Source organism: Danio rerio, chromosome 6 (assembly GCF_049306965.1).
Source record: "Danio rerio strain Tuebingen ecotype United States chromosome 6, GRCz12tu, whole genome shotgun sequence".
NCBI classification, from domain to species: Eukaryota; Metazoa; Chordata; class Actinopteri; order Cypriniformes; family Danionidae; genus Danio; species Danio rerio.
Genome location: NC_133181.1, coordinates 58,997,501 through 59,022,500, shown reverse-complemented (window position 1 = coordinate 59,022,500; position 25,000 = coordinate 58,997,501). Strand labels below are relative to the sequence as shown.

The 25,000-nt window shown below is 36.3% G+C and overlaps 1 protein-coding gene across 14 annotated transcripts in view; it reads right to left on the bottom strand.

Annotated features, from left to right (window-relative positions):
• LOC137496031 (uncharacterized) overlaps nucleotides 1-25,000 on the bottom strand; it is a 166,689-nt gene that overhangs the window by 30,083 nt on the left and 111,606 nt on the right. For 6 of the 14 annotated variants that reach the window (XM_073954772.1, XM_073954769.1, XM_073954770.1 and 3 more), the window contains one exon: nucleotides 13,173-13,280. In XM_073954772.1, coding sequence (XP_073810873.1) covers nucleotides 13,173-13,280 — 108 coding nt within the window. Of the gene's footprint in view, nucleotides 1-1,603; nucleotides 1,837-12,347; nucleotides 13,281-18,736; nucleotides 19,019-25,000 lie in introns of those variants that run through there. The other 8 variants (XR_012408271.1, XR_012408269.1, XR_012408270.1 and 5 more) reach the window with 5 other exon arrangements.

Here is a 25,000-nt window from a genome sequence, read left to right as displayed (position 1 = left end):
TTTTTAAGGGCAGCGAGTTTCCATAAATTTTTTAAGTTCAATCAACCTGTCCGGGCTTACAGTGCAAAGAGCTGGGTTGAAACTACCCAAGATAACTACCCAAAAATTACACAAATGCCTCAACCCAAGCTTTTGGTAGAAAAAATAACCCCATATTTTTTTTTAGAGTGTAATAGCTAAATAATTCACTTTTAGACAAATATGTAATAACAAAAACATCCTTTTTGCAATCTTCAGATTTAAATAACAACACATTTTTAAATATTTTTTTTAAATCTAGTCGGATTCTCAAGCTGTGTTGTAACTGCAGGGTTGAACCCGGAAGGCAAGCTCATTAAAGTCAATATATATGTATGCAAAACGCCTGTGACACATGATCTCCGGCAGCGTTTGATCTCACACTCATCAGACGACAAGATCTTTACTCATCCTCCTTTTCCTGTTCCTGCAACTTTACCTGTGCACCTCCATTAAATCAACACACCCAGTGCACCTGATTCAGGTCTACTTTTAGCATGCATGCAGATATTACACGAGCTCAGAAGTCATCACAATTAAAAGACTGCCACTGCTAAGCATTTATTTTACATATTCAGCCTCTAGGAGCTATTCAAATATTTTTTTATTATTATGTTTTTTTTGGTGAGAACTTCATAGCGTGATCTTGTGATGCAAATGAGCGGCTCATTGTGAGATGGGTGTGCCGACATGCTAAAATATGTTCAAATAAAACAGATGAAGTGAATATAAAATATATTATGTAAAGTGCTATTTTCTTCTATATGCATTTGTGCAAATCCCCGGCTGTTTTGCTTTGAATCACACTTGTGCATATTTATTATTTGCTCTCATTGTATGCTTGCATTAGAGGCTACTTTCAAAATCAGACATTAAAAGTGATACTTCCCTCTAATGTTCTTGAAGTACATTACATGTGTTAAGTTTTGTTTGCTATTACTATTATATGACAGTTCGTTACAAATTGAATCTGAGCTTTTCTCTGCTTGAGGAGAATATAATAAATAATACATTACTGATGCCACTGCAGGGCTCGAAATTGCGACCATTTTGGTCGCATATGCGCCCGAAATTTTATCTATGCAACCTTAAAATATATTTGGGAGCATTTCTGCATTTCTGAGTGCTTAAAATTGTTGTGTGCGACCAGTTTTTACTGCAGAATGTTCACCACATGCGCGGATTCGGGAGACATTCACTCAGAATGCATCTCTAAGCTCTTTGTTTGCACTTGCAACGCGAAACCAATGACTGTAAAAAATATGGACGACGCAACAGCCCCTTTTCCCATTGAACGCCTTGAGGGCAAAACGCCTGCTTGACGGGCACAAACTGTCGCAAAAGACTGCTGAAATTGGAGCCTTGACATGCGCAGAAGGACTGTCTGATGGAGCCAGAGGAGGAGCCGCGAAAATGAGCGGAGTCGAGCTTCCAACCAAACGCTTTATGTAAAATCAACCACGCCCCCCGAACTTCTCAGCATGCGTTTGCTGTCTTATCAACACAAATGGATGTAATAACGTTAACAATTTTGAGGGTTTTTATATTCAATCGCGCCAGCTCTGTGCCGCAGCGCATAACCTACCTGGGCGTCGCGGGCTGATTCCGGCTCACATGCGGCAGCGCCGGCTCGCTCGGCCGCCGCATCTGGCTCGATTGACTCGGGCTGGAATCGGGCAGTGAGTCCAGGCATCCGGAGTAGGTCCAGCAGAGGTAGTCAGCCTGAGCTCTCAGGGGTAAGTCTCCGGCAGGCGAGAATCTAGCCGAACTGGTCCAAGTGTATTTTGCCATCTGGGTGGCTAGGCGTGTATCAGCAAACTAATAAAGCCCGAAAAAAGCCCTGACCTTAGCGAATAAACAGTGTTCCACCAGGATCATGTATGTCAGAAACTATAGTTTACTGCTGAGCTCATTTTGTCATGGTAAAATAACACAGAAATCGAATAATAACACTTCAGTCTCCTGCCGAAGCTCAGACGCACTGCTTTGAGAAACTGTCAATCACAGCTGTCAATCACGATGACACGCCCAGCATTAAATTACTGCTGAAAACAAACTGTTTACAAAAATGAAGATCTGCACCTATTTCAGCACAATAACCAGTGCCTTAATCCACCAGAACCATCTTTCAGGACATTTTATTGCAAGTGTAATAATTTTTTTTATTTGGGCTCAAGTCTCCTTCATTAACACGGAGGAGGCGGGCTTTATGACTTGTACTGCAGCCAGCCCCCAGGGGGCGATCTAACGGCCGAGACCTTCACTCAAACGCAGGCTTGCGGCACACTTGCACTGAACACGAATGATTGGTTAATATCAGCTGTCAATCACTCAGCGCCTTCTGGCTTGAGATGACAGAAGGAGCTACTACTGCGAAAAATTGTAAAGCACTGAAGATGAGAATGAAGATAACAGACAGATTTAGTTTTAGAAACCATGGCACCTAAAGTTACAAATAATGACACATCTTACTAGTGATCATGTGCTGAATGTTAATCCACCATCTACACTTTTCCAAGAGTAGAAGACTACCATTGGCTTCAAGTCCGCTATGAAAAGTCTGTGGGATGGAGTTTTCAGGTAACTGTTTGCCACATCTAGCACGAGAGCTTCTGTTTAATCTTTCATATAATCGCCAGATGCTGTCCGCCGTGCAAGTGGCAGCTATATGTCAAATTTAACACTACGTACATCGCAAACGGGCTTACACTGAGTAAACTAATATCGCTACTCATGAAAAGACCGGTATTGCTATTAACATGACGTATGCATATATTAAGGTAAAGTATATGTCAGAAGCATCGGTGCAATATCAGACAGCACCCGTGAGAACAGCACAGTTATACCGTTAACAGATTCATTCATGTCAAGCAGTGTGTGCAGGGCCGGTGAGCGCTCCGTGTAACTTTTGGTCACTCAGTTATGTTATAAAAATCTATTTTCTTGTTATAACTGGACATATTTTCCTCACGCTTGCATATATATATTTTTGCTTGTTGGTTTGATTACTGTTGATTTCAAATGCAATAAATATGTTGTATAAAACTTGTAGTAACGGTGCTTATAAGTGCGACAAAATTTTGGCTAATGCGCCTAAATTTTTAAAGTTATGAGCACTGGTGTTACCAAGCAAAAAGGTTCATTTTGAGCCCTGCACTGATTGATTAAGATGTGTCTGGTACTGTTTGCTTTATTTTTTCATTCATTCAGTTATTTATTTACTTATTTATTATTTTAATTCATTCATTCATTTGTTTTTAGGCTTAGTCCCTTTAATTACCTGAGGTCGCCACAGCGGAATGAACCGCCAACTTATCTAGCACGTTTTTATGCAGCGAATGCCCTTCCAGCTGCAACCCTTCTCTGGGAAACATCCACACACACTCATACACTATGGACAATTTAGCCTACCGAATTCACTTGTACTGTGTTTGGACTGTGGTAGAAACCGGAGCACCCGGAGGAAACCCACACAAACGCAAGGAGAACAGCAAGGAGAACCAGCGGCCTTCTTGCTGTGAGGTGACAGCACTACCTACTGCACCACTGCGTCGCCCCTTATTTTACTCAATATTATTTAGTTTTATTTAATTTAATTTGATTTTTTTATTAAGATTACTGATGCAGACGGTTGTGTCTACTGGTCATTATTTATTTATTTTATTAATTATTTATTTGTTCATTTAATATAATTAAATTTTTTAGATTGCTCATGCAGACTGTTGTGTCTGTTACTGCTTTTATTTATTTATTTATTGATTTAATATTATTTAATTTAATTTTATTTAGATTTGTATTAAGATTGCTGATGCAGACTGTTGTGTCTGTTAGTTTTTTTTTGTTTTGTTTTTTTTATTTTATTTTATAATTTGTAAAGATTGCTGATGCAGACTGTTGTGTCTGTTGCTGTTTTTTGTTAATTTATTTTGTTCAATAATTTTTTTTTTATTTCATTTATTTTTTATTAAGATTACTGATGCAGACTGTTTTTTATTTATTTAATTAATTATTTTTTTATTAAAGTTACTGATGCAGATAGTCGTGTCTGTTACTGCTTTTATTTATTATGTATTTATTTATTTTATTCAATATTATTAACCTTAATTAATTTTTTTATTAAGATTACTGATGCAGACTGTTGTGTATGTTGGTATTTTATTTATTTATTTATTTAATTCAATATAATTTTTTTTTTTTTTAATTTAACTTAATTAGACTTTTTTTAAGATTAATGATGCAGACTGTTGTGTCTACTGTTTATTGTTTATTTGTTTATTTAATATAACTCTATTTTATTTTTTATTAAGATAACTGGTGCGGACTGTTAAGTCTGTTACTGTTTTTATTTATTTATTTATTTAATATTGTTTAATTTAATTTTATTTAGATTTTTATTAAGATTGTTGATTAAGACTGTTGGGTCTGTTAGTTTTTTTATTATTAATTTTTTATTTATAATTTATTAAGATTGCTGATGCAGACTGCTGTGTCTGTTACTGTATTTATTTATTTATTTATTTTGTTCAATATTATTTTATTTCATTTATTTTTTATTAAGGTTACTGAAGCAGATAGTCGTGTCTGTTATTGTTACTGTTTATTTATTATGTATTTATTAATTTTATTCAATATTATTACATTTAATTACATTTTTTCATTTATTTTACTGATGCAGACTGTTGTATCTGTTACCGTTTTATTGTTTAATGTAATTTATTCATTCATTCAATTTCTTTTCGGCTTGGTCCCTTTATTATTCAAGGGTCCCCACAGCGGAATGAACCGCAAACTTATCCAGCATAAATTTTATGCAGTGGATGCCCTTCCAGCTGCAACCCAGTAATGGGAAACACCCATACACTCTCATCCAGTACACACATACACTACGGACAATTTAGCCAAACCAATTCACCTATAGCGCATGTCTTTTTAATTTAATATAACCGTATTCATTCGTTTATTCATTCATTTTCTTTTCGGCTCAGTCCCTTTATCAATCCGGGGTCACTACAGCAGAATGAACCGCCAACTTATCTGGCACGTTTTTACACAGCGGATGCCCTTCCAGCCGCAACCCATCCCTGGGAAATTAACTGTATTTAATTTAATTTAATTAGGCACGCAAAACATACAACATATGGTAAACACATAAGACATAAACATATAGAACAGAAATAGAAATGTCTGTTACTGTTAATTAAGCAAAATTCAAAGAAAATCTTCTCAAAATGTAAGGAGAATAATTTTACAATCCAGTTCTGTTTGGAGTGAACATATATGCGGAATAGGCGTGTATTTGGCCAATTATTTCATGTTTGTGTTGAGTTACTGTGCAAACACACTATTTTTAGAGGAGTTAATACCGTTTTGAAAGGTGTGTTTGTTTTTGCAGGATGTGTGTGTGATGACGTTTGCATGTTTGCGTGTGCTTGCATTTGCTTTATAAATGCTAATAATACAGTAGTTTACTGTAAAATCTAGATATTTATTTTATGTATCTACCGTATTTATTATGGTTACATTTTTGCAAACAAAGCTTTATTTTTTGTACTATAACATTTCATAGTAAAAATTCAAACTTTAATTAATTATTAGTAACATAGAAACTGGGTTGGGTTTTAGAGAAGACTAGGGGTGTAAAATAAGACCATACCTTATGCTACATTTTATATTATTATGTTAATAATATGATAATTTACTGTAAATCTAGCTAATTAGTTTACATTTTATTGCATTTTTATGGTTCAATTCCTGCAACCACAGCTACATTTTTATCATCAAATTTTACAGTAAAAATGTACATTTTAATTAATAGTTAGTATGGTAGTAGTTTTGTTTAGCTATTAATGAGGATTAGGGGTATAAAATAAGATCATCCTTTCTAAATGCTAATAATGTGGTCATTTACTGTAAATCTATATATTTTTTTTCATTCCAACCATATTTCAACCGTTAAATATCTGCATATCTGCACCCACATCTGCGTAAAATAAAAATAAAAAATATTACCATAAAATTTTAGGGTAAAATTGTACATTTTAACAGGTATTTAGGAGGATTAAAGGTGTCAAATTAGATCAAACTTTATAAATGCTAATAATGCAGTAGTTTACTGTAAAATCTGGATATTTTTGTTAATGTACTTATACCGTATTTTAATGCTTACATTTCTGTTATATTACTAATAAGGTAGTAGCTAGGTTTAGCTATTTGGGAGGATTAGGGGTGTAAAATAAGATCATACTTTATGAATGCTAATAATACAGTAATTTACAGTAAAATCTACATATTTATTTTATGTTTCTACCGCATTTTTATAGTTACATTTCTGCAATCACAGCTTTATTATTGTACCATAAAAATCATGGTAAAAATTAACACTAACGTCGAAGTTGGGTTCGGGTATTGGAGAGGATAAAGGGTGTAAAATAAGATCATACTTTAAAAATGCAAATAATACAGTAATTTACTGTAAAATCTAGATAATTATTTTACATTTCTACCATTTTTTTTGTTAAATTTCTACAACCACTGCTGCATTTTTGTACCATGAAATTATTGTCAAATTTTTATTTTAATAGGTAGTTGGGAGGATTAAAGAAGTAAAATAAGATCATAATTTATAAATGTTAATACTATGGTAATATACTTAAAAATCTAGATATTTATTTTACGTTCCTGCTGTATTTTTAACAGTTAGACTTTTGCAAACACTGCTGCTTTTTTTTTTACCATAAAAGTTTGCGAAAAAAATTTACATTTTAATTAATAAATAGGAAGATAGTAGTTTGGCTTTGTATACGGTAGTAGTTTGCTAATAGTACAGTAATTGACTGTAAAATCTAGATATTTATTTTATGTTTATACCACATTTTTATAGTTAAATTTCTACAAATACAGCTTTATTTTTGTACCCTAAAATGTTATGGTAAAACTAAACACTAACGTACGCACTAACATAGAAGTTGGGTTCAGGTATTGTAGAGGATAAAGGGTGTAAAATAAGATCATACTTTATAAATGCAAATAATATGGTAATTTACTGTAAAATCTAGATAATTATTTTACATCTCTACCATGTTTTTTTTTTTTTTTTTTTTTTTTTTTTTTCTACAACCACTGCTGCATTTTTGTACCATGAAATTATTGTCAAGTTTTTATTTTAATAGGTAGTTGGGAGGATTAAAGATGTAAAATGAGATCATAATTAATAAATGTTAATACTATGGTAATATACTTAATCTAGACATTTATTTTACGTTCCTGCTGTATTTTTAACAGTTATACTTTTGCAAACACTGCTGCTTTTTTACCATAAAAGTTTGCAAAAAAATTACATCTTAATTAATAATTAGGAAGATAGTATTTTGGGCTTGTTTATGGCAGTAGTTTTCTAATAATACAGTAATTTACTGTAAAATCTAAATATTTATTTTACCGTGTTTTAAAATTGCTACAATCACAGCTGCACTTTTTACCATAAAAGTTTACAGAAAAAATATATATACTCTATGTTTTAAATAATAGTTAGTAGGGTAGTAGTTTTGGTATTAGGGAGGATTAGGGACGTAAAATAAGATCATACTTTAGCAGTGCTACTAAACAGTTGATATCTTAATAATAAGCTTATATAAACCAGTAGTAAAAGGTGTGAATTGTTACATAAACTAAAGTATTTCCCTCAACAAGCTACACATTAACAAACAGTTCATATTTTAATAACAGACAGGTAATAAGCCAGTAATAAATGGTAAGAATGATTATTACTTAAACTAAAGTGCTTCTATGTGTTTTTGTTCCTGGACGCTTGTCTTGGATTACAAAATATAAAGCATATTTAAAGAATCCTTCTAACAAACAGGTTTGAGAAAAAGGTCAAAGCAAGAAAGCAGGCATCAGTCATGCAGGTTTAAGATCAAGGCCCAGCTCTGGTGTGAGGCATGTGAGTTATTCTGCATGATGTGATGGTCCGCCCCGGGCTCTGCGCTAGTAAATTCATCAGTGTCAACACAGCTGCACCAAGACAGCTTTGAAGCAAACAGAAGCATGCTAATCATGTCGACACTAAAATACATGATTTGCAATTACAAAACACTGTTAGAAGGAAAATATGCCATCTTTGACCCATAACAGTTGGGTTGCCCTGTGTAAATAGCAACAATGGGAAAAGGCGCAAAATAGAAACACGCCAAAGAACATCTTGCAGTTCAGCTTTATTTTTTAGACTGGATTTTTCATGTGCAATTCAACGAAAGTGCACATTTATAATATTTGATATTCAAGTTTTATAATCTTTTATTACATATTGCACATATTGCCTTATATAATATTACATAATCTGTAACATTACTCATTTAATAAGATTGTGCCTATGATATCAATATCGTAATGTTATCATTCGCAATTGGAACATCGCAGGATGTGCAATTTTGAGTTTGTATTATAACTTATCATTTGCATGTGGTTTTGATGCCTGATGGTATGGTAATTTGAATAACATTCAGGTATATGAAATAGTACCATTTTCGACCTCAACTCTGATTAATTTTATTGAATTATTAACATTTTTAGCATTCAGTTACTGTACTTAAATACAGTTCGACTTCGTAAACGATAAAACACTTTATTTCAATTGTATCTTTTTCTTGATTGTATTTATAGATAGACATGCAACACATGCAAATAGAGAAATGCACTGCAAATAGTGCAGACCACAACAAAAACCAACCCAGGCTCATTCTGAAAACGTAGTCCCAAGGACGTTTCTGGAGACTGCGAAATACGTCCCTGGAGGTAGAGGTCTGCATTCCCGCGGCTGTCCCGCGGGCGCCGCAGGACCCGACCAGATTTCTGCGGTGCGGGAATAAATTTCCGAATAAATCGCGGGAGCGGTCGGTAACGGGTTTAATTAGGGACGGGAGCGGGCTGTCTAGCAATATCGCGGATATTGCTATGAGAGAGAGAGAGAGAGAGAGAGAGAGAGCGAGCTTTGCCTGTGTGTGTGCTTGGTGCTTGTGTGTGTGTATGTTAGTGCGTGTGCGCACGAATGAGAGAGAAAGAGAGAGAGAGAGAGCTTTCCCAGATAGCAAAATACACTCAGGCCAGTTCCGGCTAGATTCTCGCCTGCCGGAGACTTACCACTCAGCCCGGCTTCGGCTGCCGGACTCCGGATGCTTGTGCACTCACTGCCCGATTCCGGCCCGAATCAATCGGGCCAGATGCGGCGGCCGTAAGCGAGCCGACGCTGCCGCATCCGCGCTGGAATCGGCCCGAGAGTAATGTGCGCTGCGGCCCGGAGCTGGCGCGACTCTTTTGGTATTACATTGGTACTTGATACATGGTATTACAACCCTTTGAGTTGATATAACAGCAAACGCCTGTGTGTCTGCTTGGTGCTTGTGTGTGTGTTAGTGCACGCACGCACGTATGAGAGAGAGAGATTGGTCTGTGTGTGTGTGCTTGGTGCTGTGTGTGTGTGTTTATACAGACAGCTTGTCTGTCTGGACTGTATAACTGGGTGATTTTCGGTTTTGTTCTCCCTCGCTCTTTAGCGGGATTGGGCGCGGCGGCCAGAAAACGGGGCGGGTCGGGCAGCGGGACAACAAATTCTTAATATAAGCGGGAGCGGTCGGGTTCGGGCTAAAACCTGGCTGGTGCGGGCGGGAGCGGGATTCAAAATTGGGTCCCGCGCAGCTCTTTACCTGGAGGTACGTACTGTATGGCTGCATTTCCTTTTTTTAAGCGATCGCTACGGGGCGGTGTGACGCTGTTCCTTTCGCGCTTATCAGGTGACCGCTTACTTCTGTGTGGAGGGCTTTTCCGCTGCAACAAGTTTGTCCAGTCAGCTCATCATGTACGTCGGCTGACTTGAGATGCAGAGAGGAGTTGACCACGACAACCGGGTTCGAGTCCGGGGAAGAGCCGTTCCAGAAATTAGGTAAGACAAAAACAGAATCCAAAAAATAAAGTGTTTAAAAAATTAAATTGTTGTAACAATTTTGTAAATTGTTGGTTGGGTTTAGGTACGTAAGTGGGTGAGCGGGTCAATCTGTAAAATTGGTTGGGTTTAGGGAAGGAGGAGGGTGGGTCAGCCGATTGGCCAGTCGCATGGTCAATCATTCAGTCATTCAGACAGCGGCCTCTAGTGGGTGAACAGCGCGGTTGCGAACGGCACTCATGAGAGACATTTGAGATATGAAAAAGCGCACACAGCGGCCTCTCGTATGTTTGCGAAAAAACAAAAACTGCAAAAATATGTACCTCCTGGGACGTATTTCGCGGTCTTCAGAAACGTCCACGGGACTACGTTTTCAGAATGAGCTTGGGTTGACAAAAACGTGTCAAGGGATCCCAAAAAGTTTGTAGATTGCTTATTAGATTATATGAAGATGCAAATTGTGAATATTAATTCCTCAGTCTCTGACTAAACACGCGCGCATGAAAATACTCACAACACATGCAAATAAAGAAAGGCATTGAATGTAGCCCAAGACAACAACGAAAACACGTCGGGAGACCCCAAAAACTTCATAGATTGTTTTTAGATTGTATGGAGATGCAAATAATAAACAATAATTCATTCATCTCTGACTAAAAAAAAACATAGAAATACTCACAACACATGCAAATAGAGAAACGCACTGCAAGTAGCACAGACCACAACAAAAGCATGTCGTGGGATCCCAAAAAGTTTATAGACTGTTTATTAGATTTTATGAAGATGCAAATAGTGAACATTAATTCGTCAATCTCTGATTAAACGCACTCATGAAAATACTCATAACACATGCAAATAAAGAAACGCACTGCAAGTAGCACAGACCACAACAAAAGCGTATAGAGGGATCCAAAAAAGTTTATAGGTTGTTTATAAGGTTTTATGAAGATGCAAATAGTAAATATTAATTCATCAATCTCCGACTAAACACACATGAATGGAAATGCTCACAACACATGCAAATAGAGAAATGCACTGCAAAGAGCACAGACCACAACACAAACATGTCGGGAGACCTCGAAAACTTCATATATTGTGTATTAGAGTGTATGGAGATGCAAATAGTAAACATTAATTCACCAATCTCTGACTAAACACACACACATGGAAGAACCAGCCTGATCTCACAAGAAAATGTAAGTATTTTAAGTTTTGTTTAGTGACTAATTCGTACGAGTTCAGTCGTCCCAAATTGTAAGGAGGCGTTACACCTCACCCCTCTCCTAAACCCAACTATCATTGGGGGATGAGCAAATCATACTAAATTGTACGAATTTGATCGTATGTATTCATACAAATTAGCCACTTACTGAAAAAGTTACAAACTGCCGTGAGATTGTGTTGGAAATACTCACAACGCAGTGATAATCATGATGAGTTTTTTAAGTGGTGCAGAGAAGCTGAACTACAACTGAACATCACAAAAACAAAAGAGATGGTAATTGATTTTAGAAAAAAATGCCCCAGAGGTGAAACTGTATTTTAATAGAAAACAAGTTGAAAGGGTACAGGAATATCTTGGCACAATCTTTGACACCACATTAAAGTTCCAGCAGAACTCAGAAGCTGTGACTAAGTGCATCAGAGAATGTATGTTCTTAGGAAAGTGAACTCTTTCTGTGTAGAAAAAAATATCCTGAAAACTTTTTAAGCTACCTTGAGAGCATATTAAGCTTTTTCTTTTATGCTGGTTCTCCTCACTTTCCGTTAGAAACAAAAATCTTAGTCAAGACTTGCTCCAAGATTATTGGTTTGCCTCTACGGAGTCTAGCAGAGTTACATGAACAGCAAAGGATAAGGAAAACTCAAAGTGTGATAGGAGATGATTCCCACCCTTTGAAGCCTTTTTTTGTTTTGTTTTGTTGTCCTCTGGAAGAAGGTTATAATAGATATAAATTCACCTTTGTTCCTGAGGCAATAAGGCTTTACAACCTTACATTTTAGCAAGCCTAACATTTTTAAGTCAGAATTATTAGCCCCCTTTGATTTTTTTTTTTTTATAAATTTCCCAAATGATGTTTAACAGAGCAAGGAAATGTTCACAGTATGTCTGATAATATTTTTCTTCTGGAGAAAGTCTTATTTTTTTTAATTTCTGCAAGAATAAAAGCAGTTTTTAATTTTTAAACATACTGTAATTTTAAGGTCAAAATGATTTGCCCCTTTAAGCTATATATTTTTTTTAATAGTCTACAGAACCATCGTTATAATAACTTGTCTAATAACCCAAACCTAATTAACCTAGTTAAGCCTTTAAATGTCACTTTAAGCTGTATAGAAGTGTCTTAAAAAATATCTAGTCAAAAATTATTTACTTTTATCATGGCAAAGATAAAATAAATCAGATATTAGAAATGACTTATTAAAACTATTATGTTTAGAAATGTGCTGAAAAAATCTACTCTTCTTTAAACAGAAATTAGGGAAAAAATAAACAGGAGGGCTAATAATTCTGAATTCATGAATGGATGTTTACCAGTGATGGGTTGCAGCTGGAAGGGCATCCACTGCATAAAACATATGCTGAAATAGTTGGTGGTTCATTCCGCTGTGGTGACCCCAGATTAATAAAGGGACTAAGCTGAAAAGAAAATGAATGAATGAATGAATGAATATAGGCTATAACAGATATCTGGTTTTTACAAAAAATGTTATCTGATGTGTGTACGCAAAACACTCTACAATTTGTTTGTCTGTAAATTGTCATTGTAAAATATTAATTAATTAAATAATCCATTCATTCATCAATTCATTCATTTTCTTTTCGACTTAGTCCCATTAAATATAAAACAAAAATTGGGGGAAAAAATAAACAGGGGGGCTAATCATGCAGGAGGGCTAAAAATTCTGACTTCAACTGTATATAAAATACTGCATCTAAAATTTACTTAAGAATTATTATTTTGTCATTTTTTAAAATCTGTTTCTAAAATGTAAGCGTTTTTGAAAATATTTTCTTCCGTCTCTTCATTTGTAAATTCTTGCGTTTCTTCTTTGGTGGGTGTTTGGAGGGTGAGCGAATAATGAAAGATATTTTTATTGTGGTGTTTGAACTGCTCCACACCTCACAGTTGTTTCCAGCAGAGCGGATCTGTGACAGTAAGCTGATTTACGCCAGAGAAGTGAGTGGATGTAAAAGTTTAATTACCCGTCCCACCTGCACACAAACCGTCCCACTCAGGAGGGGGAGTGTAGTTCGGGTGCGGCCCTGTAGCCTGAGGCCTGATGGGAAGGACAGGGTTCGTCTAATCCGTCCAGTCAAGCCCTGTACAGAGAACCAGAGAGATTTCAAGCTCTTCAAGGAACACTCCACTTTATTTTTTGGAAATAGCATTTTACAGCTCCCCTAGAGTTAAACTGTTGAGTTTTACTATTCTTAAATCCATTCAGACTCAGCTTTATTATCCCGTTAGGGAAATTAAAATTGCAACAAGGTGCCATAACACAGGCGAAGTTCCATGTACACATTAATAAAATATTACCAGTATGTAGATTCATCCCCCTCCCCCCTGGACTCATTTAATGACCTAATGGCCACCATTAAAAAGAATTTCTGGTTCTATTTATCCTGCAAATAGGAACCCTAAAAATAGAATACCCTGCATAATAGAATACCCTCCTTAAAATAGAAGACCCGGCATAATAGAATACCCTCCCTAAAATAGAATATCCAGCATAATAGAATACCCTCCTAAAAATAGAAGACCCGGCATAATAGAATACCCTCCTAAAAATAGAAGACCAGGCATAATAGAATACCCTCCTTAAAATAGAAGACCCGGCATAATAGAATACCCTCCCTAAAATAGAATATCCAGCATAATAGAATACCCTCCTAAAAATAGAAGACCCGGCATAATAGAATACCCTCCTAAAAATAGAAGACCCGGCATAATAGAATACCCTCCTTAAAATAGAATACCCGGCATAATAGAATACCCTCCTTAAAATAGAAGACCCGGCATAATAGAATACCCTCCCTAAAATAGAATATCCAGCATAATAGAATACCCTCCTAAAAATAGAAGACCCGGCATAATAGAATACCCTCCTAAAATAGAAGACCCGGCATAATAGAATACCCTCCTAAAAATAGAAGACCCAGCATAATAGAATACCCTCCCTAAAATAGAATATCCAGCATAATAGAATACCCTCCTAAAAATAGAAGACCCGGCATAATAGAATACCCTCCTTAAAATAGAAGACCCGGCATAATAGAATACCCTCCCTAAAATAGAATATCCAGCATAATAGAATACCCTCCTAAAAATAGAAGACCCGGCATAATAGAATACCCTCCTAAAATAGAAGACCCGGCATAATAGAATACCCTCCTAAAAATAGAAGACCCAGCATAATAGAATACCCTCCTAAAATAGAAGACCCGGCATAATAGAATACCCTCCTAAAAATAGAAGACCCAGCATAATAGAATACCCTCCTAAAAATAGAAGACGCGGCATAATAGAATACCCTCCTTAAAATAGAAGACCCGGCATAATAGAATACCCTCCCTAAAATAGAATATCCAGCATAATAGAATACCCTCCTAAAAATAGAAGACCCGGCATAATAGAATACCCTCCTAAAAATAGAAGACCCGGCATAATAGAATACCCTCCTAAAATAGAAGACCCGGCATAATAGAATACCCTCCTAAAATAGAAGACCCGGCATAATAGAATACCCTCCTAAAAATAGAAGACCCGGCATAATAGAATACCCTCCTAAAAATAGAAGACCCGGCATAATAGAATACCCTCCTAAAAATAGAAGACCCGGCATAGAATACCCTCCTAAAAATAGAAGACCCGGCATAATAGAATACCCTCCCAAAAATAGAAGACCCGGCATAATAGAATACCCTCCTAAAAATAGAAGACCCGGCATAATAGAATACCCTCCTAAAAATAGAAGACCCGGCATAATAGAATACCCTCCTAAAAATAGAAGACCCGGCATAGAATACCCTCCTAAAAATAGAAGACCCGGCATAGAATACCCTCCTAAAAATAGAAGACCCGGCATAATAGAATACCCTCCTAAAAATAGAAGACCCGGCATAATAGAATACCCTCCCAAAAATAGAAGACCCGGCATAATAGAATACCCTCCTAAAAATAGAAGACCCGGCATAATAGAATACCCTCCTAAAAATAGAAGACCCGGCATAGAATACCCTCCTAAAAATAGAATACCCAGCATAATAGAATACCCTCCTAAAAATAGAAGACCCGGCATAATAGAATACCCTCCCAAAAATAGAAGACCCGGCATAATAGAATACCCTCCTAAAAATAGAAGACCCGGCATAATAGAATACCCTCCTAAAAATAGAAGACCCGGCATAGAATACCCTCCTAAAAATAGAAGACCCGGCATAATAGAATACCCTCCCAAAAATAGAAGACCCGGCATAATAGAATACCCTCCCAAAAATAGAATACCCGGCATAGAATACCCTGAGCTCTCTTTAGAACATAATTATGGTAGATAACCATTGGACATGTCTGGTTAAAAGCAATGATCTTGCCTGCCACCTTCACCAGGCTGCTCAGCCTGTTCTTGCTAAAAGGAAAAAAACTGATTCAATACATTGTTTATAAAACAGTCATCATAGAGGTACAAACCTGAAATGATCCAAGTTTCCTCAGAAAAAAAACAGTCTTTGTTGAACTTTTTTATAGACAGCCTGGGTGTTAGGTTGAAATGTCAACATATTATCAATAACGACCCTTAGATATTTATTCGTGTCAACAATTTCAATGTCCAAGCCTTTAATATTAGTTATGCTGGGGGTTGGAAAAGCCGTCCTGTAATCTATCACCATATCTTTTGTTTTACTTGCATTCAACTGGAGAGAAGATCTATCACTCCAGGAAGTAAACTCCTGCACAGCAGGACCATGCCCCAAATCCTGATCGTAGAGGAGACTCACAATCACAGAATCATCTGCGTATTTCATGATATGACAATCACCGTGAATACTACAACAATCATTAGTATACATCAGTGGTCACCAAACTTGTTCCTGGAGGGCTGGTGTCCTGCAGATTTTAGCTCCAACCCTAATCAAACAGACCTGAACAAGCTAATCAAGGTCTTACTAGGTATACTTGAATCATCCAGGCAGGTGTGTTAAGGCAAGTTGGAGCTAAACCCTGCAGGGACACCGGCCCTCCAGGACCGAGATTGGTGTTCCCTGGTATACATGATGAACAAAAGCTGATCTCCGGGTCTGATGTGAGCAATTTTAGCTTAGCTTAGAATAGATCAATGAATTGGATTAGACAAAAACGAGTCAAAAGTGATCGAAGAGTTTCAATGAGTTTTCTAGCTTTTGTAGTTACATCATGTCCAAAGACCAACAGAAAATGAAATGTTGCTATTTTCTAAGTTGATATAGCTCCAAAAAAAAAAAAATAAATAAATAAATAAATAAAAAAATTATATATATATATATGTATGTATGTATATATACGTATGTATGCATGTATATATTATATATTATATTATATATACAATTATATATTTATATAAGAAGAGTTTTATGTACATATATATATATATATATATATATATATATATATATATATATATATATACATACACACATATACACACACACACACAAATATATATATATATATATATATATATATATATATATATATATATATATATATATATATATATATACATACATACATACATATATACATATATATATATATATATATATATATATATATATATATATATATATATATATATATATATATATATATATATATATAGGAAATTAATCTCTTTAAAGCTTGAGTCTTGAGTACTGTTTAAAGACTGAAAGTAAAGTTTTCTGATTAGGAACTATACCTCTCATTCCAGTGTGATAATCAAAGTAATTTGTTCCTGATAATACGCAGCGCTGTTTTATAGTTACCTAGCTGGGGACTATTTTCAGGCACTACGTGACATCATTGCTCCTGCTGCAGTCATGTTACAGCAGCAAAGTTCACTGATTAATACAGGAAGTATAGATCCTAGCTACTGTAGAACAGCCTAAATAAAAAACAACTTATAATTTGGTGCGTTGGTTTAGTACACAATGTAACTAGAGAAGACTCGAGCTTTAAACAGGAAAATTGTAACTTATTTGGATTTTTTGGGCGAGATGTTAATGGTTATTATCAATTATCTATGCTAAGCTAAAACTGCTGCAGCAAAACTCTGACATAGTCCAAACACATGCGCTACAGGTGAAACAAAAAAGATAAATTGGCCATAGTGTATGAGTGCGAGAGGGTATGGGTGTTTTCCAGTAAAGGGTTGGGGCTGGAAGGGCATCCACTACCAAAAACATATGCTGGAACAGTTAATGTTTCGTTCAACTGTGGCAACCGCTGATAAATAAGGGACTAGGTCGGCTTTAAACAGATTTTTTTTTTTTTAAACGCTAATGGTCTAATATGGATCAATGATCTATGCTAAGCTAAGCTAAAAGTGCAGCATCCGAACCCAGACACAATCCAAATACATACGCTAAAGTTAAATCGAATAAGCTAAATTTGATGTAGTGTATGAGTGCAAGAGTGTATGGGTGTTTCCCAGTAAAGGTTTGTTGCTAAAAGGGCATCCGCTGTGTAAAACATATGCTGGAACAGTTAGCGGTTCATTTCACTGTGGCAACCGCTGATAAATAAGAAACTAGGCTGAAGGAAAATTAAATGAATGTAAATACAGACAAGCTTTAAACAGAATTTTTAAAAACTTTTATTTTTAAGCGAGATGCTAATGGTCCAACCTGAATCAATAATCTATGCTAAGCTAAGCTAAAACTGCTGCAGCAAAACTCTGACATAGTCCAAACACATGCGCTACAGGTGAAACGAATAAGCTAAATTGGCCGTAGTGTATGAGTGCGAGAGGGTATGGGTGTTTCCGAGTAAAAGGTTGGGGCTGAAAGGGCATCTGTTGCATACAACATATGCTGAAAAGGTTAGCAGTTCATTCCGCTGTGGCAACCGCTGATAAATAATAGACTAGGCTGCAGGAAAATGAAATGAATGTGAATATAGACAAGCTTTAAACAGTATTTTTTAACATTTTTATTTGAGCGAGATGTTAATGGTCTAATCTGAATCAATTATCTATGCTAAGCTAAGCTAGAAGCGCAGAAGCAAAACCCTGACACAATCCAAACACGTGCTAGAGGTGAATCGAATAAACTAAATTGGCCGTAGTTTATGAGTGTGAGAGGGTATAGGTGTTTCCCAGTAAAGGGTTGTGGCTGAAGGGCATCCGCTGTGTAAAACATATGTTGGAACAGTTAACGGTTCATTTCACTGTGGCAACCGCTGATAAATAAGGCTGAAGGGAAATGAAAATGAATGTGAATACAGACAAGCTTTAAACTGAATTTTTTTTGAGCGAGATGCTAATGGTCTAATCTGATTCAATGATCTATGCTAAGCTAAGCTAAAACTGCAGCTGCAAAACCCTGAGATCAGCAGGATGGATTCAAAAATGGTAAAACTCACATTTTAAACTCTACATGACGGAGTCCATTTCTAAATAAACGTAGTGTTTCATTAACTTCAGCATTCTTCGTTTGATTTATGCAACAACTACCAAAGAGAGAGAGAGAGAGAGAGAGAGAGAGAGAGAGAGAGAGAGAGAGAGAGAGAGAGAGAGAGAGAGAGAGAGAGAGAGTTTTATAACATATAGGTCAACTTTAATTGTTTCGTTATTTTCAGATCTCCTTCCCATTCAAACACGCTCGCAAATAATCTCCCAAAAAAACTGCCTTCCTTTATTTATCCTTCCTTTTTCTTGGCAGAGTGAGACCGTGTTTTTGTTTCCCAGATTTCTGATGTCTATCAAGGTTCATCCAACTCTTCCTTTTCATCGCCACCCCGGTTCCAGTCAAGTTTGAACAAGCCGAGCTGCTCTCTTAGATCTTTCATGTCACATTGAGATGATCTGTAGGGAATCTGACCCCTGTTGTAGAAAGTGGCAGAGTCTTAATTGCCTTGAATGCGTAAAAGCCCCGGGCTAAAATTCATTTGCATCCTGTTGGGTGCTAGATCTCTGCTCATTATGACACACCTGCCAAACTGCAATTACCTCGTGATGTGGTTACCAGCCCTGTTTTCCTCACAAGAAAAGCCTTTTAAAATAGGTGACATTTTTGGCCTATTAATTAAACCCATGCATTCCTCAAGCAAGCATTGCTGATTTTTTTTTTTTTTTAAACACTGTATATAAAGATGTTAATAATTGCAGCTTTAAGGCATAAGAGACTTTTCAAAAACATTTACAATTTTTACCAACCCCAAACTTTTGAGAGGTAATCAATCCATCTTGCAGATGCATATAAACAGAGTATTGTATACCTCACATTTGCTATGGACTTAAATTTCACACCACAATATGAAACATTATATTCAACTCAAGTTCATTTGTAATGCTCTTTTCACAACAATTACTAATCCAGTTATTACTATAAAAGGTGCACATTTTTAACTACTGTACAATCAAAATCGGAACAAGTTAAGGTATATACAGAATAAGTCAGAATTATTAGCCCCCTAAATTATTAGCCCCCCTGTTGATGTTTTCCCTAATTTCTGTTTAACGGAGAGAAGATTTTTTTCAACACATTTCTAAACATAATAGCTTTAATAACTCATCTCTAATATCTGATTTATTTTATCTTTGCCATGATGACAGTAAATAATATTTTACTAGATGTTCAAGACACTTCTATACAGCTTAAAGTGACATTTAAAGGCTTAGCTAGGTTAATTAGGTTAACTAGGCAGGTTATGGCAATTGGGCAAGTTATAGTGTAATGATGGTTTGTTCTGTAAACTATCGCAAAAAAAATATAGCTTAAATGGGCTAATTATTTTGTCTTAAAAATGGTGTTTAAAAAATTTAAAACTGCTTTTAATCTAGCCAAAATGAAAAGAAAAGAAGAAGAAAAAAAATATTATCAGACATACTGTGAAAATTTCCTTGCTCTGTTAAACATCATTTGGGAAATATTTAAAAACGAAAAAAAAAATTTAAAAGTTTGGCTAATAATTCTGACTTCTGACTGTAGTTAATCTGCAGTTACGCAATTTAATGTGCACACTGAGAAATGAAGGCACACATCTGTCACTGGAGCAGTACCTTTTACAAAGGTAAACATTTGTACTGTACAGGTGAACTTTTCTACCTTTAAGGTACTATGAGGCACACAGTTACACCCGATAGCACCAAAAATTTACCTTTTGAAATTTTAGGACCCGATAGCACCAAAAATTTACCTTTTGAAATTTTAGGTTTTGTACCTTTTTTTCTGAGAGTGTTCTTTCTTTCAAGAAGATACTATCCATACCAATACATTTATTTATTTATTTATTTATTTATTCATTAATTAATTCATTTAGTTAGTTAGTTCCTTAGTTAGTAGTTAGTTAGTATACAGTGCTTACGATATTTAAGTACACCCCTCACAAATCTCTCTTATAAATTTATATTTTTATTAGGAAGCTATACAATATTATATTTGTGCATATACATTAGATGAGTCAGTACTGAAGCCAATTCCCGAGCTTACCCAACAAAATAACTTATTACAATACTTAACAATATAATATTTTGCTAGAATTTAATTGTATTATCTTTCAATTTATAAATATGCTTGGGGACTAAAATATTATTTTAATAAATATATCTATTTAATAAATCTGTTTTGTTTAAATGCATCAAAATGCATTGCCTATATTCACTGAGAAATGGAGAAAAATATTTATTTTCAAAATGGGCTGTACTCATATATGCTGAGCACTGTAGTTAGTTAGTTAGTCAGTTAGTTAGTTAGTTAGTTAGTTAGTTGTATTGCATTGCTCTTCTTAAAAGAGATGTTTTGAGGCTTATTTGTTTGCTTAAATGGCAGTTTAAGCCCAAATCATGGTGATAAAAAAATTGCTAAAATAGCAATACAAACGCATAGGTTCAGAGAACAAATGAGGATTTAGAAATCATTCTCAAAACATTCTTGAAGTTTCATAGTTTAAGTCTCAACTCTCACTATGAACTAGTGGCTTATAATAACCTGCTTATGTAAGATATTGGCTGTTTATAAGTACTTATAAACTACCTATTCTGCATGATCCTATTCTACATCCCTAATCTTACCTGATATAATAATCCTACTCTATATTAAAAAGCAACAGTTTAGTCTTTATTTTGTCAAAAGTCCAAGTAATGGTTTGCGAGAATAGTATCTAATAGTAAATAAAGTGCGACTGATATAAAATATAAAGAATGTTTTTTTTTCTGCATACCATATATTGAGCTAAAATTAGCTCAGTAAATTTTAGAAAAGGCTACATTTTGATAATATTGGGAATTGTACCCTAAAATTGGGACCAAACGTGCGTATCATATTTCACTTTCAGCTTTATAAATATATGGATATGTAGGTTTTTGACTCATCTAAAGCATAAAAATAGCATAATATGTTTGCAGAAATTTAAGAAACGTGCAAAGTGAACATTCTCATTTATCTAAAAAACAATGCTGAAGTCAGATATTCTGCTTTGAAAATGTGAGTTACGTGCCAGAACGGCTGTCTTTGTTTTGCTCTCTTTAATCCACCCAATGTCAGATTAGCCAATTATATTTCAGCACCCAGATTGCCTTGGTGATAGTATTTCAGTCATTCAAGACTGAAGACTCTTAAAGCATGCGTCTATGACTGAAATGTGACCTCAGGTGGACAGTAGCAGACTCTGAAATGAGACGCAGATTCAGAGTTCCACATGAGGTGGTTATTAATTAGCAAAATAATATAAATATTACGAACGGAAACATTAGATTACCAGGTTACATTGTAACCCTGTGTCCTAACAACATGCTAGTGATGGGATTTTCAGTGATAAGCAGTTTGGCTGTAAGCACAAGACTAAACATGATAGAAATTTAAATACAGCCATTCAGAGTGCACTGCACTCCAGCGAAATGATAAGGTTTATAATCTAGTAATTAATACATATTAAACCTCATTATTATTAAATGAACATGCTGAATCCCTGATATGTGTTGGTTTGCACACCGCTCTGAAGCGTTATTTCAAAGAGTTTATTTTATTTTCAAGATCTGAGGGGAACTATCTGCTGCTGCTTTCAGTATTATGGCAATACATGTCATGTATAATGTAATGTGCATTTATATAGTGCATTTGTGTATGGCCATACACCCAAAGTGCTTCACAATCATGAGGGGGGGGTTTTTCTCCACACGACCACCAGTGAGCAACATCCACTTGGATGATGCGACGGCTGCCACAGGACAACGGAGCCAGTGCGCTCACCACACACCAGCTATTGGTGGAGTGAAGAGACAGTGATAGAGCCAATTCGGTGGAAGGGGATGATTGGTAGGCCATGATCATAAGGGCCGATAGAGGGACTTTGGCCAGGACACCGGGGTTACATCTCTGCTCTTTCACGAGAAGTGCCATGGGACTTTTAATGACCACAGAGAGTCAGGACCTCAGTTTAACGTCTCATCCGAAAGACGGCGCCCACTGACAGTGTAGTGTCCCCTTCACTTTTACTGGGGCATTAGGACTTACGCAGACCACAGGCTGAGCGCCCCCTGCTGGCCTCACTAACACCACTTCCAACAGCAACCTAGTGTTCCCTAGTGATCTCCCATCCAGGTACTGACCAGGCTCAGCCCTGCTTAGCTTCAGTGAGTCACCGGTCTTGGGCTGCAGGGTGATATGGCATAATGGCATTCAAACTCACATTTTTAGTATTTAACACTGAATAAAGCACATGAGGCGTACCTGAGGTGATCATTGTCTGTTTATCCTGTTGTTCAGCTGTTATTCTAGTTTCTAAAATATAAATGTCAGGAGTTGAATAGAACAAAAACTCTTTTTAATATGGAAAATAGTTCTTCTATTGCATGTGATTGCTTTTATTTAGAACACGGCTTAAATCAGCCTTAGCTCAATAGTCAGACACACTGCTGTTGATGTCGTCAATCTGGCAACCTGCACTTGCACGTGTTTTCAACTAGGAGTGCAATACCTAGTTCAACCACTGGGTGTCCAACTTACACACTGCACCTTTAAGTGGATTGAATATAAAACAATCAAGTTGTCCCCAAAAAAAATATCAGGAGTTGTGTTGTTTTAGCTCTTTTAAAATAAGTAAATATAATAATTTTAAATGAGTTAAACATTTTTTGAGGGAGCTTTATTGAGACGCAGCTGTTGTTTTAAGTAAATTGCCAGCGCTGTGACCTTAGCGTGACAGCACTGACTCTGAAGACTCCAGCACTGACTGACAGATACATTTGGGTGTCATCTTTTGTCTGAAGGAGGGATGGGAATCTGTGAGAAGAGGATGAGGTCCGGTTGCCTTTTTTTTTTCTATGAAGATGACAGCATCGCCTCTGGCTTTAGCTGAGGATGCGGCGTATCTTTTACAAAGTCAATCAAAATATATCCGTGGCATCTCTGTACTTGCAGATGCGTATAGGTAACACTTTATAAAAACTGCACGCCATGAATCATTTCTTACACTAAAATATATACACTCACCGGCCACTTTATTAGGGACACCTGTCTAACTGCTCATTAAAGTAAATTTCTAATCAGCCAATCACATGGCAGCAACTCAATGCATTTAGGCATGTAGACATGGTCAAGACGATCTGCTGCAGTTCAAAGCGAGCATCAGAATGGGGAAGAAAGGTGATTTAAGTGACTTTGAACGTGGCATGGTTGTTGGTGGGCTGGTCTGAGCATTTCAGAAACTGCTGATCTGCTGGTATTTTCACGCACAACCATCTCTGGGATTTACAGAGAATGTCCCGAAAAAAAAGAAATGGCTACTTCCAGCAGGATAACAGGCCAAGTCATAAAGCGCGAATCATCTCAGACTGGTTTCTTAAACATGACAATGTGTTCACTGTCCTCAAATGGCCTCCACAGTCACCAGATCTCAATTCAATAGAGCACCTTTGGTATGTGGAGGAATGGGAGATTCGCATCATTAGAAGTGGAACTGTGTGATGCTATCATGTCTACATGGAGCAAAATTTCTGAGAAATACCATGAAGGACTAATGCAGTTTTGAAGGCAAAATAGGGTCCAACCTGCTACCTAGGTGTACCTAATAAAGTGGCCGGTATTTTTGCTTGTACAAAATACTGATTTAAAATGAGCTGATACAAATGCTTTCATTGCACTGCAACTGATGACCAACAGCAAAAATGACCAAGTTTACCTCTTCACAACTGGGAAAACCACCAACAATCAACAATGCATGCTTATATGCTGGATTTGCAATCAAAAAAATGTAATTATAATGCAAGTCAATAAGGCAAAAACAGCCACCAACATAACGAAAGGGTAGTCAATTTGAACATTGCACAAGCGTTAACCAACATCTCACCTCTCTTGATTATATTACAAAGCGCTTTCCTGGATCTCCACACAGCTGCCTGTTAGAGACACGCAAACAGCAGTCGTCTCCGCTGTCTTTGTGCTGCGGCATCATGTATTGTTTCAGGTATTCTCTAATTCTCCAGCCCTCGGGACGTTTCCCTTCATATGCTTATCTGCTTGTTTAGGGGTAAATAAACACTAAAAGGGATCATATCTGACTGTGCTGCTTTGACTTGACAGAGGCGATTAAAAGCGGGCCGGGTGAAGAATGAAAGAGAGTCAGCAGAAGGGAAAAAAGCTGCTCCCTTTGTCTCTGAACTGCGAGAAACAGAGATGATTAAAACATAATGGAGTGAAAATGTCCTCCTCATGTGCCGCCGCTTCGCGGAGAACACTAAAAACAACACAAAAGCAGGCCTGAGACAGAGGCTCATTGTGCACTTCAAAAAAGCAGCGCAGAGCAGACGCAGAGTTCACATGAGACGCCCTGCAGAAACACAAAGCAAATGTCAGAGTGTTTAGAT